The sequence below is a fragment of the Salminus brasiliensis genome, chromosome 17 (assembly GCF_030463535.1).
Source record: "Salminus brasiliensis chromosome 17, fSalBra1.hap2, whole genome shotgun sequence".
NCBI lineage: Eukaryota > Metazoa > Chordata > Actinopteri > Characiformes > Bryconidae > Salminus > Salminus brasiliensis.
Genome location: NC_132894.1, coordinates 36,333,646 through 36,347,713, shown reverse-complemented (window position 1 = coordinate 36,347,713; position 14,068 = coordinate 36,333,646). Strand labels below are relative to the sequence as shown.

Below are 14,068 nucleotides of genomic sequence, written 5' to 3'. Positions count from 1 at the left end.
CAGCAATCCCCAACACGGCAGTACAACAACAGGAAGCGGGTTACGAGTCGCCATTAATCCATTAGGCCGAAGTTGTTTTTGTAGGCTAACAGTTACAGAGCTGAGGATAATTAGCTGCCAGGACCGTCGCTCCTCATTGGCCTCAGTGCTGGGTGCAGGTTGTAGCAGCAGGTTCAGCTTGGCGCTGAAATCAAAGACGTTTACTCGAGAACGCAAACTCGCGCGGGGTTAACCCCGTCCTCAACGTCTCCCAAACGTCTCCCAAACGTCTCCACCAATGACAAATATAGTACAAAACAGTTCACTGTGGCGGTTAAAGGAATACTCCAGCGTTTCTCAACAAGGCCTCCATACAGTGCAATCTGCAGCAGATCATCTCTGCAGTGCAAAAACCCTGTATCTCCATTTCTGCTGTTTTTCACTTTTCTCCATAAAATGAATCTGCAGTTGTTCTTTATACTGTATCCGAATTTAATGATGAACGGACCAATAGAAATGCTCCAAAAACTTATACGTTGACTTTCCATTGAAAGTTTCCTCCTCCTGTAAACCTATTTTTGAGATACAAGGTTTTTGTGTGAACGCAATGGTACAATTTAACTGTACAATACACTTCAGTAATAAACGTCTATGAACATGTAACTGCACTTTTCTGTACAGAAGTAAAAAGAAAAGCTAACATTCAAATCTTACTGCTAAAACTGGACCTACGAACTGTTACGCCTCTCAAGATCCGTTTACAAGTCGGACCAAAGTGTAAACAGCTGAGGTGGAGCAGTGCAGTGGAGGTCAGTATGTCTGATATCACTGTAAATATTGGCTCTCTAATGTATGAAATTAAACCCTGATCGATTCAAACATTGTACTGTACTGGATTTACATACTGTATATAAAAATCTATATTAATAAGCATGCCAGAAAATCCCTAGAAGCCAATAATATCTTTGTTACAATACACTTATATACAGCCTTATGCAAAGGTTTGGGCACTCCTGGTCAAATGACATGTAATTAGAGCTGGGCGATATGGAAAACTCTCGATATATCACGATATTTAAAGACATGTTTTATGATCTACGATATATTTCGCAATATTCTTCAATATTGTTCAAATACTCTCCCATACTGAGTACCGTGGTTTTTTACTTAAAATATGCTGCACTACACTGAGTTAAATAAGACAGATTACACTCTCTGTAATGAAGCGTTCAGTTAATCAGTGCTCTTTAAGCATATTTTTTACCATGATAACAACATTTATCACAATACGATGAAATATTGTCATATTGCCCAGCTCTACATCTAATTTTCAATTTTGTAAGTGAAAATACGTCACATCTTCTACAGAGACTTACTGTTTATATACTACTAATTACTGATTATTAATTTACTGAATTTAACAGATTTGGGCGTTTTTAAGATAAGACACATTTATTTTTCCAAATCGTTTTTCTTCAGGAAATAAATAAATAAATGTGCTTTAAAATCTGCAGAAAATATAAATGAATCGTGTTTTTTTCTGTAGAGGATTTGTGCACATTTCACTAACATGTACATGGCATTTCATCATGACGGCCCAAATGTGTGGAGTAAAACCTCACAGACGTCTAATAAACGTTGAGGGTTTTCCAGGAACAGGACACTGATGGTGCGCTACAGGTGCAGCAGATGGAGATTAGGTTTGGGGAACACTGGAGTATCCCTTTAATTCAAATAGAGTCACTACTGTACCAAAACCTCGTATCTCTGAAGTCTTAAATCTCTGTGTGTTTTTCCTCTGGGCCAGTTTGGACTGTTTCTGTGACCCATTCTTTCTGAAAAGTCATTTAAGGGCAGGTAGCCTTTTTAAAATGGGGTAAAAATATTAAATAATAATAATAAAACAATAAAAAAACAACTAAAAGCTGGAGCTACGAGGTTTTAATACGAGAGCGATAGCGTTTTATTTAGTTAATATTGATCTTTCAGCGAAATGGTCAGTGGTAAATTACACACTCGTGATAGCCCCGTGAAATTTCACAGAACTACATGGCTGTAAGTGCACGGTGCTTTGCAGGTTCTGAGATGGTTGATTGAAAACGTAAAATGTAAAAAAAAGAGAAATGCCAAATAACAACTCCTGCAGAAATATAAATATAGTGAAGAAAAAAAAACATCAACAACAACAACAACAGCAAGGTTTGGCACTTACACTTCATTCAGACTACTTTCCCCGAGGACAAGTCATTTTTTTTTTTGTATTTTGTTTTTTTTTCTTGTTATTTTTAAACATTTTTAACGTCTCCTAAACCTTTAGACTCGATACGTGACTAAATCTGATGTTTACACTCTTAAAAATTAGTAAAGGTTCCTTGACTGAGACAGACAGTGAGGAAAAAGGCAATGTTTACAAACAAAACCACTTTTTTTTCTTTCATCTCGCTCTGTGAAGTTAGCGTTAGCATTAGCAGTTTCTGAGCTGGACTTCCATCCGTTTGAAAGGTGTGTCGCAGCGGCGGTTCGGAAAGCACAGAGACTTCGCCCAGGTGAGAAAGTCCTCCATCCTTTGGCACCATCATTAACCAGTCTGTGAGAGCGCGAGGCCTTTAACAGTCTGAGCACTGTAGAAATGAGGGGGGGGGGTGCTCACAGCTCACTCCCAAATACAAAACGTCATAAATAAGTTCAGAAAGTTTATGATGAGTGATGGAGTGGGGGTGGGTGGGGGGGGGGGGGGGGGGGGGGGGGGCAGCGCTCATGATGGGAAGACCCTGGCTTTCAGCTCGCATTCGCACAAAAAGCAGATCATTATACACACTGCGGCGTCCGAGCGTCCGGCAACAGTCCAGAGCTTTTTACGGTTCTGTCTCGCTTCCAGCTTTAGAAGGTTTTTTTTTTGTTCTCCAACAGCTCTTTTCAGTCGTGTGTGTGTGTGTGTGTGTGTAAATAGAAGTCAAGGCTGGGGTCTGGGGAAGGTCCGGGACACAGGCCGTGGCTGTGGTGTGTGTATGCATATATGTATGTTTATCTAATCTAATAAAAGTCAAATAAAAATGGATATTTTCGTTCCGTCAAACGTCCGCAGACTTCAAAGAGCTGCTTGACTTTTTATAGCGACCCCATCAGTCCACCTAGTGGTCACTCAAATTTACGCAGGTTCTCCACTTGGCATGGTTTCAGTGTCTGAATGCTGAGCAGAAGTCTATAACACTCTGTAGAGCGTTAGAATAACCTCACAAACATAAGACCAGTGGTCAGAATGAGCTGCTGGTCAGTGAAGGTACTGATATGCTGGCTAGGTGTTGGATGAGAACTGGGAATACTGGTCTTCCTCCAGGAGAGCACTGAGAGTGGGTACGCTAACACACTCACACACCCAACAACTTATATATCTGAAGACTCCGCCCACAACTGTGTTCTTCCATATTTGTTGTTATTAAGTTGGACAAGCTTTACAGATTCAACCCTAATTATTATATAATATTAATAACAATAATAACGCTCTAAATGTAGATATTGTGATATACACTGAGGAGGCGGAGCTACAGTCTCTCATTAGGGTGAATATTAATAACGCTCTAAATGTAGGTATTGTGATATACACTGAGGAGGAGGAGCTACAGTCTCTCATTAGGGTGAATATTAATAACGTTCTAAATGTAGATATTGTGATATACACTGAGGAGGCGGAGCTACAGTCTCTCATTAGGGTGAATATTAATAACGCTCTAAATGTAGATATTGTGATATACACTGAGGAGGCGGAGCTACAGTCTCTCATTAGGGTGAATATTAATAACGCTCTAAATGTAGATATTGTGATATACACTGAGGAGGCGGAGCTATAGTCTCTCATTAGGGTGAATATTAATAATGCTCTAAATGTAGGTATTGTGATATACACTGAGGAGGCGGAGCTATAGTCTCTCATTAGGGTGAATATTAATAACTCTCTAAATGTAGGTATTGTGATATACACTGAGGAGGCGGAGTTACAGTCTCTCAGGGTGAATATTAATAATGCTCTAAATGTAGGTATTGTGATATACACTGAGGAGGCGGAGCTACAGTCTCTCATTAGGGTGAATATTAATAACTCTCTAAATGTAGGTATTGTGATATACACTGAGGAGGCGGAGTTACAGTCTCTCAGGGTGAATATTAATAATGCTCTAAATGTAGGTATTGTGATATACACTAAGGAGGCGGAGCTACAGTCTCTCATTAGGGTGAATATTAATAACTCTCTAAATGTAGGTATTGTGATATACACTGAGGAGGCGGAGTTACAGTCTCTCAGGGTGAATATTAATAATGCTCTATATGTAGGTATTGTGATATACACTGAGGAGGCGGAGTTACAGTCTCTCATTAGGGTGAATATTAATAACTCTAAATGTAGGTATTGTGATATACACTGAGGAGGCGGAGCTACAGTCTCTCATTAGGGTAGAATGGGGTTCGTTTAAAGCTTGTCCAACCTCACAACAGGAGCTATGGAAGAACAGATTTGTGGGCGGAGCCAGGAAAGCTCAGTTTAGGGCCCAGTAGGTTAAGGTAGTGTAAATTCAGTCTTAATGTACAGGTATCATACATGTATGTGAGTGTGTGTGTATGTGTGTATGTGTGTTATCACACTTCGCTCTCAGTGGAGGGCTTGCGGTTGGGAACCCAGCCTGTGTCAGGGTGTGCGCTGTGGCGCTGGGGTGTGGCCATGGCTGTGTTTAGGCTGGAGCATTCGGATTGGTCGCCCTGCAGCAGCTGTTCGGTCTCTGTGTCGTCAAGAGAGGCGGAGCTAGCCTGCAGGGAGACTGTGTCCGTGCGCATGCACGCATGGAGGCCACTCCCCCTGCAAACCTTCAGCTGCTTCAGATCCTCCCAGTATAGCTCCTCCCCTGACAGCAGGCACACGCCCTCCACGATCCGGATCTTCTCTTTGGTGTAGTTGCCTTCCCCAACACCCTAAACACACACACACACACACACACACACACACACACACACACACACACACACAGTTCCAGTGTAAAACTAATGAAGCAGTTTACAGTGTTCTATACAACTCTATAAACAGTGATACATTCATATTAAGCCTGTACATCAACAAACGTCCAAGCGGTCAGTTCAGCACTGCACCCAAAAACCACACACTAACATTCATGCTCTTTCACCATCACACAGGCGATTTATCTGAGTTAGTGCTCTGAAGAGATCCTGTGATCATCTTCTTAACAGCATCTTCAACCATAACAACAACAACAACAACAACAGAATGAAAGGTGAAAACCACCAACTGTCCAAAGTGTCTGCTTAATTAAACAGTTAGAACATAAACAGACGCAGTCGGGGGGGGGGGGGGGGGGGGGGGGTTCTACGCTGGGTTCTAGATAACCTCCCCCAGTCAGAGCTGGAGTTCTACAGTGGAGGTTCTAGATAACCTCCCTCAGTCAGAGCTGTGGTTCTACAGTGGAGGTGAAGGGAAGCAGACGTCTGAAGCTCTAATAAAAGCTCCTCACAGAAAGTTCTTCACCTAATGGTGATGAAGACGCTGCCTGATGCCTGAGACACGGTTCTACCAGAGTTCTGAGAAGAGTTCGGCTCTAGAACCTGCTTTTAGAACCAGATCATTAAAATAGTGGAGGGATACATGCTGCAGGGTGTAGTGCAGCTACAGAAAGTAGTCCCTAAAGAGAACTGGATTAGAGACATTCTCTATTCACTATTTTACCTTCATCATCATCATCATCATCATCATCCCATATAAAACTCAGAAGACTTGTGTAGCTGCACTGGTGGGTTTGGATAGGAAATAAATTATGGGCTGTATCTGTGTTATTGTAGTCATGGCGACCGACACCTTCTTCCATTCACCTCCACTGTACAGAGGTCAGAGTGGGTCAGTTTCTCTACAGTGAAGCTCAGATTCACACAGAACCCGACTCTGACTGAGCTCAGACACTCTCTGAGGAGGGTGGAAACAGTGGTGGAGTGATTATCTCTGAGAAATATATGAGGATGTTAAATAATATAAGAGAGAAATCCAACAAATTCAGTCTGTTAGCCGGCAGCCAAGTCAGATCCAGAACAGCAACTGGCTCTGTAGGCTTGGAGAGGGAGCGGGCGGATGCATTAGGTTTGTTGGGTTTAATGAAACACAGCACTGTGGGTAAATCTCTGTCCTCATGCTGTTCAGCTACCTGCTAGACCCCGGCGTGATGGAGCAAGCGCAAGAGCACGTCAGAAGATGAAGGGAGAGAGAGAGTTGTAGGGGTGAGAGAGCTGCAGTGAGAGAGAGGTGGAGGGAAGGAAGCATCATAAACAGTGAATGAACAGAAGGAGTGAGGGGAGGAGTCCTGTGTTCTGAAGAGATGCTAAACACAGCTCTCTGCGTTGGGGCTGAGACCATCACACAACCAGAAACGAGAAATCTACTGAAGCAGAAAATCAGAAGAGCTACAAAAAAAACAAAACTATATATTTCGCTGCTGTCCAATGAAAAACATGTATCTCCAAAGTGGTGACTTTTACAGGAGAGGGCAAAAATCTTCTGGACTTCTGGAATATTATTTAAAGTAATATTATAATAAATAATATTTATAATACTTTCTCACTTAAATGTTTTCATCATTTCTACTGTTTTGTAGCTCCACATATACAGACTGAACTCCATGTGTATTTAATGCTGTAGGTCAGAATCAGACACCTCTAAAGAGACACAGCTGCACAGTTTAATACCCAATTTCAGTCAAATTTAGTTAAATAAATACAAGCTGTATCAAAAATGTGCAGAAAATGTCAAGATTTAAATGATTATTTACTCCTGAAAGAAATCTAGAACACATTAGGTTAGAACAGGAGAACACACACACACACCTCTTTTTTATATCGTAGCTGATTGTATATGGGAGGTTTCTGAGTGGTCTCTATTTTGACCTCCTGTGTTGACGTCCGGTATGAGGGGTTACTGTAGGTCAGATTACTCACACCTGGATCCGCAAACTTTGACTTTTTATGCCTGAAAACAAAGACAAAAACGTTTAGAAATGGCAAACAGATATTAATAAACTAATATTTTAATATGTGCAGTAAACCACACACACACACACACACACACACACACACACATATACAGCATCATAGTGCACACACACTGTATTATTAATATTATTATTGAAACAAGTCATTACCGTCTCTGCACTCACCTGTAAATAATGTAAACTGCTATGAGTATAAGAATGGCCAGAACAGTCAGAGCTCCACCAATCACATAGCTGATATGAAGCCCCTCCCCTTTAGGTGAAAAAAAAACAAAAACAAAACACAACAGGTGGGTGAGTGAGGTCTGAGAAGTCTGCAGGAGGGACATTTTTTTCTTATAAAAAGATGATGAAGAGAGGAAAGCTGCAGTCGTACCGTGAGGAGCAGAAACCACGTTGTTCTGAAGGCAGCCCTCCACTCCGCCAGCCTTCTCTGTACAGCTGGAGACGGATAATCAGTGTTACCACCTTAATATCTAACCAATCAGCGAGCATTTCAGTACATACATACATTTGACTGCCTCTTACAATTAATATCTCCTTTCAGTAAGAAATAAAAAGAATGAAACTACAGCAGGTAAAAGTACATCAAATAAATATATAACAGTAAAATAGAATCAAATAAAAGAAAATATATATTTAATTTAATTATAATGCACATAAAGTAAACTGAGTAAACTAAGCATTCTGCAATACAGTCTTTGTGTGTGTATGCGATGCTGCTCTGTGACATTTATGGGGTTTGATCACAGAGACGTAACGGAAGCCTGTGCTTTGACCCCTCAGACTCAGACAGAGGTTAAGATACAATCTGCTTTCTTAAAGGAAAAAATGCTGGTAATAAACTCACTTGAGGACGGGGAGGCCCGGCTGGGGTTTGTTTGTGGAAGCTTTCGCTCGTTTGTTTGGAGACTGAGTGCTGGTGGTTCCTCTGTCGGGGACCGTCGGAACAAAACCGGAAACTTCAAAAGAAAAAGATCAGAATTAAGAAGATAATCGAATTTACACGATTCCTAACCATCGACTAACTTCTCCTAATGCTGTTCATAATGACATGCTCTCGCATGTGTGTGTGTGTGTTGTGGTGGTGAACTCACTGGTTGAGCACGGCCTGCCATCCGGCTCGTCTGGACACGCGCAAACAAAGCTGCTGGTCTTTGCAAAGCAGAGATGAGTGCAGCCTCCGTTATTCACCCCACAGTGGTTGGTACCTGGCAGGAGAAAAGAGACACAGCACTGATAAAGCTGCTCAATCCCCCAGACAATTCTACAACCAGACAATTCAGTATCAAGTATCAGGTGCATAACAATTTAAATCCAGTGGAATATAAAAGGGATCTTGCTTTAAAAAACATGAAATAAAAACTATAAAATAGAGGTTAGAACTGTGGGGTCCAGTGTAATATCTTATAAACGGTTGATTTCTTATCTAATAAACGCAGGACACGACGGACACTGTAAAACGCACTGTGGTATTGAGGTACATAAACATGCATATGCAAATTTGTGACAGTTTTTAAACATTAAAAGGGATTATCATTCATTTTCAGTGAGAAGTGGGCCGGCAGGCACCTGACTGCTGTCAGCCAATGAAATCACAGAGGCCTCAGTCTTCGGTCGTGCCTCTCTGCTCTACAGCCTCATTTCTACGCCTCTTTTCTGATGTCTGCTGGACAGGAGCCAACTCCACAGGGTATAATGTTTACGTACACGCTCCGATTGCCCAGCATAAACTGCTGGAACCCAGGTCAGTGTTCTGGAGTTCTAGCCTTACCAGTCTGCCGGTTTGGGGAGACCACTATAATGTCCATCAGCCCCTCTACGTTGGCCAGTACGGTCTCCTTATTGCGGCCGTTGTGTTTGTCCACCCGCTGGATGGATTTCGTCTGCCAGTCGGTCCAGTAGATCCAGCGGTCTTGCTGTGAGATTCGGGAGAAAGCGGTTAGAGGAGAGGAGAGCGGCCTCAGCTGGGGAAGGAGGAGAGAAAACCAAGGACAAAGAGGGGAGAGGAGGGAGGAGGAAGAGATGGGAAGAAAAATGAGGGTCAGAGATGGGAGGATGTGGAAGAAGGGGGCAGAATGTTAAGGGTGAAAATAAAGGGAGAGCAGGAGTGGATGAGCGAGTGAGTGGGAGAGTGAGTGAGAGAGTGATGAAGTGAGTGAGTGAGTGAGTGAGCGAGCGAACGAGAGAGAGAGAGAGAGAGAGAGAGAGAGAGAGAGAGAGAGAGAGGGATGCAGGTTGGTAGTTGGTACCTGTGTGAGGGCAAACGGGTGTGAAACAGGACTGACGAGGATTTGGCGCAGTTTGCCATTCAGGTCAGAACTTTCTATACGGTCCAGATGTGCATCCACCCAGAATATCCTACACACACACACACACACACACAGATGTAAAAAAAACAAAAACATCAGGATTAAGTGCAACAAGGTTTAAGAGATGTACATTTGTCAAAATAGAAAAAAAGATAAATAAATAAAGAAAGAAAAGAAAAATTAAAATGACTGAAATAACATAATAGATTAACACATATTTTGTATGTGTTTGTATGTGTATCATATTTCTGTGATGATAAAGAATAATTAAAAAATACATAAATAAATAAATGAGCTTTTCCCCACTGATTGATCTTATTTAAGCACAACAATTTAGTCTTTCACTAATTAGGTTGTTTTTTGATGTCTATTTTTTAAATACTGCAGCATTCAACCCTGTAACCCTGTAACACTGTAACTGTGACTGTGTCGTCATCTGTAACAATAAAAGTTTGATCTGTTTGTGATGGAAGGAAGTGACATCATCAAAGTCTCTTTGATCGCATGGGTCAAATAGAGATCACATTACTTTGTGAATGAGACAGACTGAACCCTGAACACTCCCTCACCACCTGAGATGATCTTAACCCTGAGAGGCTTTTGGGAAGCCGGCTCTCTGATTGGCTGGATGTTGGTGCAGACAGTTTGATTTTGTGGCCAAATTACGAAAAGCTTTCTGACTCTTACCTGCGAGTGTCGTAGTCCAGCGTCAGGCCGTTGGGCCAGCCCAGGTCTGTGTTGATCAGAACCTTCCGGTCAGAACCATCCAGGTAGGCACGTTCGATCTTGGCGATGTGTCCCCAGTCTGTCCAGAACAGGAACCTACAGGGGAACGGCAGAGACACAGCTGTGTGAAGTTCTGGCTGGGCTGAGCACCGGAAGCATATCAGTATCAGACAGATGTTCGGATGTTCAGATGTCTGAGACTGATGAGTGTTTACTGAGCTCCAGAAGAACAGAGCGTTAGGTTCTATTACTCTGTCCAGCTGATCCAGCTTTTAGAACCAATTTCTACACTTTAGAAATATGGACACACACACACACACACACACTGACCCTTTGCTGGGGAACACAGCGATGGCTCGTGGCTCGTCCAGGCTGTTGTTGACCAGAACCTTCCTTGCCGACCCGTCCAGCCGTGCGACCTCTATAGTGTTCCGGCCCGTATCGGTCCAGTACATGTTCCGTGCCACCCAGTCCACTGCTAACCCGTCTGTGGTCTTCAGCCCCTGACTGACCACTGTCTCCATTCCACTACCATCCAGATTAACACGCCTATGACAACACACACACACACACACACACACACACACACACACAAACACACGTTACACTCTAAAATACAGCTCATTAGTGTAACCAATGACAATGATCATTTCTGATCAATATACTTTATATACATATATAAATAACATTTTACTGTTTTTAGAAATATAATAAAGTACAAGCAGCCTTGTGTTCATTAAATGTGCTATTTTCATGATTAACTATTAATAATTTGTCATAATTTACTTACTGTATTGGCATTATTATTTTTATTATTATCATTAACAACAGTGTTCCATGGTTGTATTTTTGTGTTGCACTGTTATAAAACATGACTGTTTAGGGACATTTAAATAAATGTTATAAATAATAATTGTTTATTATTAATTAATTAATTAATTAATATACAGAATTGATTAAACATATCAGAATTGTTGATGCTTATCGATCGATCCCCAACAGAAATCACAAAACCTTCACACTGTCGGAGGCAAGTGTGTGATAACGGGATAAAGCTAGCTTTGCTTGTTAGCCACACTAGCCTCGTAGAGTACTACTACTACTACTACTCTTATCCTCTGGTCCGTGCTGAGAGGGTTTAGGTCACCTGATGACGTCCAGAGAGACGTCGGTGTAGTAGAGCTTTCCGTCCACACTGTCGTAGTCCAGAGAGATGACATTGTGCAGCTCGGGGACGGGGACGTGGACGTCCGTGTGGTCGGCGGTGTCCAGGGAAATGCGGCGGACGCTGACTCGGTTGGAGAAGAGCAGGTACGTCTCGGGCATGTCCTCACAGGAGCGGCCGTCGCTCTTCAGCAGGATTCCTGTGGGGCAGGCGCACGACGTCCCGTTCGGACGGGGCAGGCACAGGTGAGAACAGCCACCGTTTCTCTGCCCACACCTGTTAAAACCTGTTACAGGTGAAGCACAGGTGAAGAGGACGATAAGTGAAGGACAGTTAAGGTGTGCTTTGAGCATCCTGACCAATCACAGTGTTATTAAGGATTTACAGGTGTTTTGATACAGTGTAGCAGAGCCACAGAAGCAGAGCAGTTACGCAGACTGACCACCAGGGGGCAGAAATGACTAAAAAAAGTAATCACGGCCAGTGTCTGCAATCATACTTCCATCCGTAAACAATCCTAGAAAGCCACTTGTGTCCATCTTACCCAGCGGTCTCTCACGGTCCACAGCCTGGATGTCCATTAGCCCGGGAAGGTTGGAGCGGACGGTGATAATGTTGGCGCCCGAGGTTTTGTCTGCTCTCTGGATGCTGCGGCTTTGCCAGTCCGTCCAGAAGATGTGTGGGCCGAGCAGCGTGAGGCCGTACGGGTGCTGCACTGGAGACACCAGCGTCCTCCGGTTCAAACCGTTCAGATCAGACGCCTCGATCCGCTGCGACAGAAGCGGCGGTTATAGCAGCAGTATAAAGCTAACTTCTCACTGCTAGCTTTAATTCACTTGCAGTAATTCATGAAAAAAGGTATGAAGGGAGTCATGTAATTATTAAATTAAATAATTAAATATTAAAAAAATTATAAATATAAATGTGTAACTGTGACAAGTATAAACCTTGATGCAGTCTTTCAGAAACAGCCCATAATAACACTGACCTCAGTGTGTGCGTCTGCCCACAGCAGCTGGGAGCCGGCCTTGTCTATGGCTAGCCCGTTTGGCCAGCCCAGATTATTACTGATCAGAACCACACGGTCAGATCCGTCCATTCCTGCTCTCTCCAGCTTTGCATGCTCGCCCCAGTCCGTCCAGTACATAAACCTGAACCACAGGACAGACCAGTTACAACACACGTACAGAAATGTACTGGGAAGATTTGTTTGAGGTTCATTTCTTCAGTTCTGAGCCAATATGCGGCATTAGGGGGCGCTCTATAATGCTCTATAATGGTCATATGATCCACACGCTCATTCTGACAGACTGTAATACACTACAGGAAGTGTAGGGGGCACTCTATAATGCTCTATAATGCTCATATGATCCACTCTTCTCAGACCGTGTGGAGGTGTTCTCCACAGCGATCTCTAATAGATGTGATTTCGGACCCTGTATGACTCACTTTTATCTGGATAAAGCTTTTCAGCTCCACTCGTAGCCAGATTGGGTTCTATATATAGAACTAAAGAGGGTTCTAAAGAGGGGAATTCTATGCTGAACCATTTGTCACAGTTCAAAGCAGAGCTAAACACTGTGGTTCCATTTAGATACACTTCTACACATTTTTTTACCCCATTTCGTGGTACAGGGCAATTGCGCGAGGACTGTCCAGGTTCCGCCAGACTAGAACTTTCCGCATGGAGCCGTTAAGGTTGGCCACCTCAATGCGGTTGGTTCCGGTATCTGTCCAGTAGATCTTCCGGCCAACTGGGTCTACAGCAAGGCCGTCTGTGGTCATCAGACCTAAAACAGAAGCAGGGAAAACAAGGTTTTACACTGACTAATCCTTCATATTGATTTATCATATCAGTTTTTATTATTATTATTATTATTTAAGATATAGCAGTTGTTTGGTTTCTGAGGTTCCTGCTGCTCTCTGTACCTGTGGAGACGACTTCCTCATGCTCAGAGCCGTTCATATTAGACCTGCTGATCTTCTTCAGAGTGCTGTCTGACCAGTACACTTTACCTGAGAAACAGAGCCGGACATTATTTAATTCAACACTGATCATTTATTATATCTGTATATATGTGTCTGGACAAAAGTATTAAGACACCTACAGGAGCTTTTCTGACATCCCATTCTAACCCCATAGGCTGTATTAATACGGAGCTGGTCCTCCTTTACTCTAAGCTCTACCAGCAGCAGCAGCAGGTCTGGAGCTCTGCTGCAGTTACTGAGTCAGTTGGAGGCTTTTCTGCACTCTGCTCTGAGCTCAGCACTCGGCCCTGACCCCGCTCTGTAACTTTACGTGGTCTGACAGACACTCAGTGTCTGAGCTGCTCTCTGTGAGCTGTTCCTCCTAAACTCTTCCACTGTTCAATAATGTGGCTGTGGCTGAATGAGACTGAATCAGACACCTGAACTCAGTGATTATGAGATAATAGGTTTTGTTAGCAGAATGGTTTAGTGAAGCTCCACCACATATTTTCAGCTAACGGACACCGTGCTAGCCAGCTTCAACCATGTGGAGTGATGGGAAGAGGGATAAATGAGGTTTGATGGGAGTGAACTTGTGTTTAAGGAAGACTGCGTACCCTCAGTGGGATCCACTCCGATGGCGATGGTGTTCTTCATGGAGCCATTAACGGCCAAAACGACATCAGCGAAGTACGGGATGTCCAGAGAGACCATCCTGATGTCTGTCCGTCGGGCGAAGATTAGGAAGCTGTTCATTCCTTAAAAAAAAAGAAAAAAAAGGAAATTATGATCTCTAATAGACTTACCTCTCTCCTTTCTGTCACTGAATGGCGGACTGTTATCTAGAACAGGGGCTAAAGCACGGCTACTTGGAGATAACT

General features: G+C 43.0%; 1 protein-coding gene across 2 annotated transcripts in view; it reads right to left on the bottom strand.

Moving 5' to 3' along the window:
• Nucleotides 1-3,755: 3,755 nt before the first annotated feature.
• lrp4 (low density lipoprotein receptor-related protein 4) overlaps nucleotides 3,756-14,068 on the bottom strand; it is a 30,237-nt gene continuing 19,924 nt past the window's right edge. Inside the window, exons 20-35 of one of the 2 annotated variants that reach the window (XM_072659874.1) lie at nucleotides 13,805-13,945; nucleotides 13,149-13,235; nucleotides 12,838-13,009; nucleotides 12,208-12,370; nucleotides 11,764-11,989; nucleotides 11,202-11,505; nucleotides 10,385-10,603; nucleotides 10,016-10,150; nucleotides 9,269-9,377; nucleotides 8,791-8,983; nucleotides 8,114-8,227; nucleotides 7,867-7,978; nucleotides 7,393-7,457; nucleotides 7,182-7,269; nucleotides 6,853-6,994; nucleotides 3,756-4,941 (exon numbers count right to left, since the gene is read on the bottom strand). In XM_072659874.1, coding sequence (XP_072515975.1) covers nucleotides 4,612-4,941; nucleotides 6,853-6,994; nucleotides 7,182-7,269; nucleotides 7,393-7,457; nucleotides 7,867-7,978; nucleotides 8,114-8,227; nucleotides 8,791-8,983; nucleotides 9,269-9,377; nucleotides 10,016-10,150; nucleotides 10,385-10,603; nucleotides 11,202-11,505; nucleotides 11,764-11,989; nucleotides 12,208-12,370; nucleotides 12,838-13,009; nucleotides 13,149-13,235; nucleotides 13,805-13,945 — 2,600 coding nt within the window. In that variant the 3' untranslated portion in view covers nucleotides 3,756-4,611. The remainder of the gene's footprint in view (nucleotides 4,942-6,852; nucleotides 6,995-7,181; nucleotides 7,270-7,392; nucleotides 7,458-7,866; nucleotides 7,979-8,113; nucleotides 8,228-8,790; nucleotides 8,984-9,268; nucleotides 9,378-10,015; nucleotides 10,151-10,384; nucleotides 10,604-11,201; nucleotides 11,506-11,763; nucleotides 11,990-12,207; nucleotides 12,371-12,837; nucleotides 13,010-13,148; nucleotides 13,236-13,804; nucleotides 13,946-14,068) is intronic. The other variant, XM_072659875.1, reaches the window with a different exon arrangement.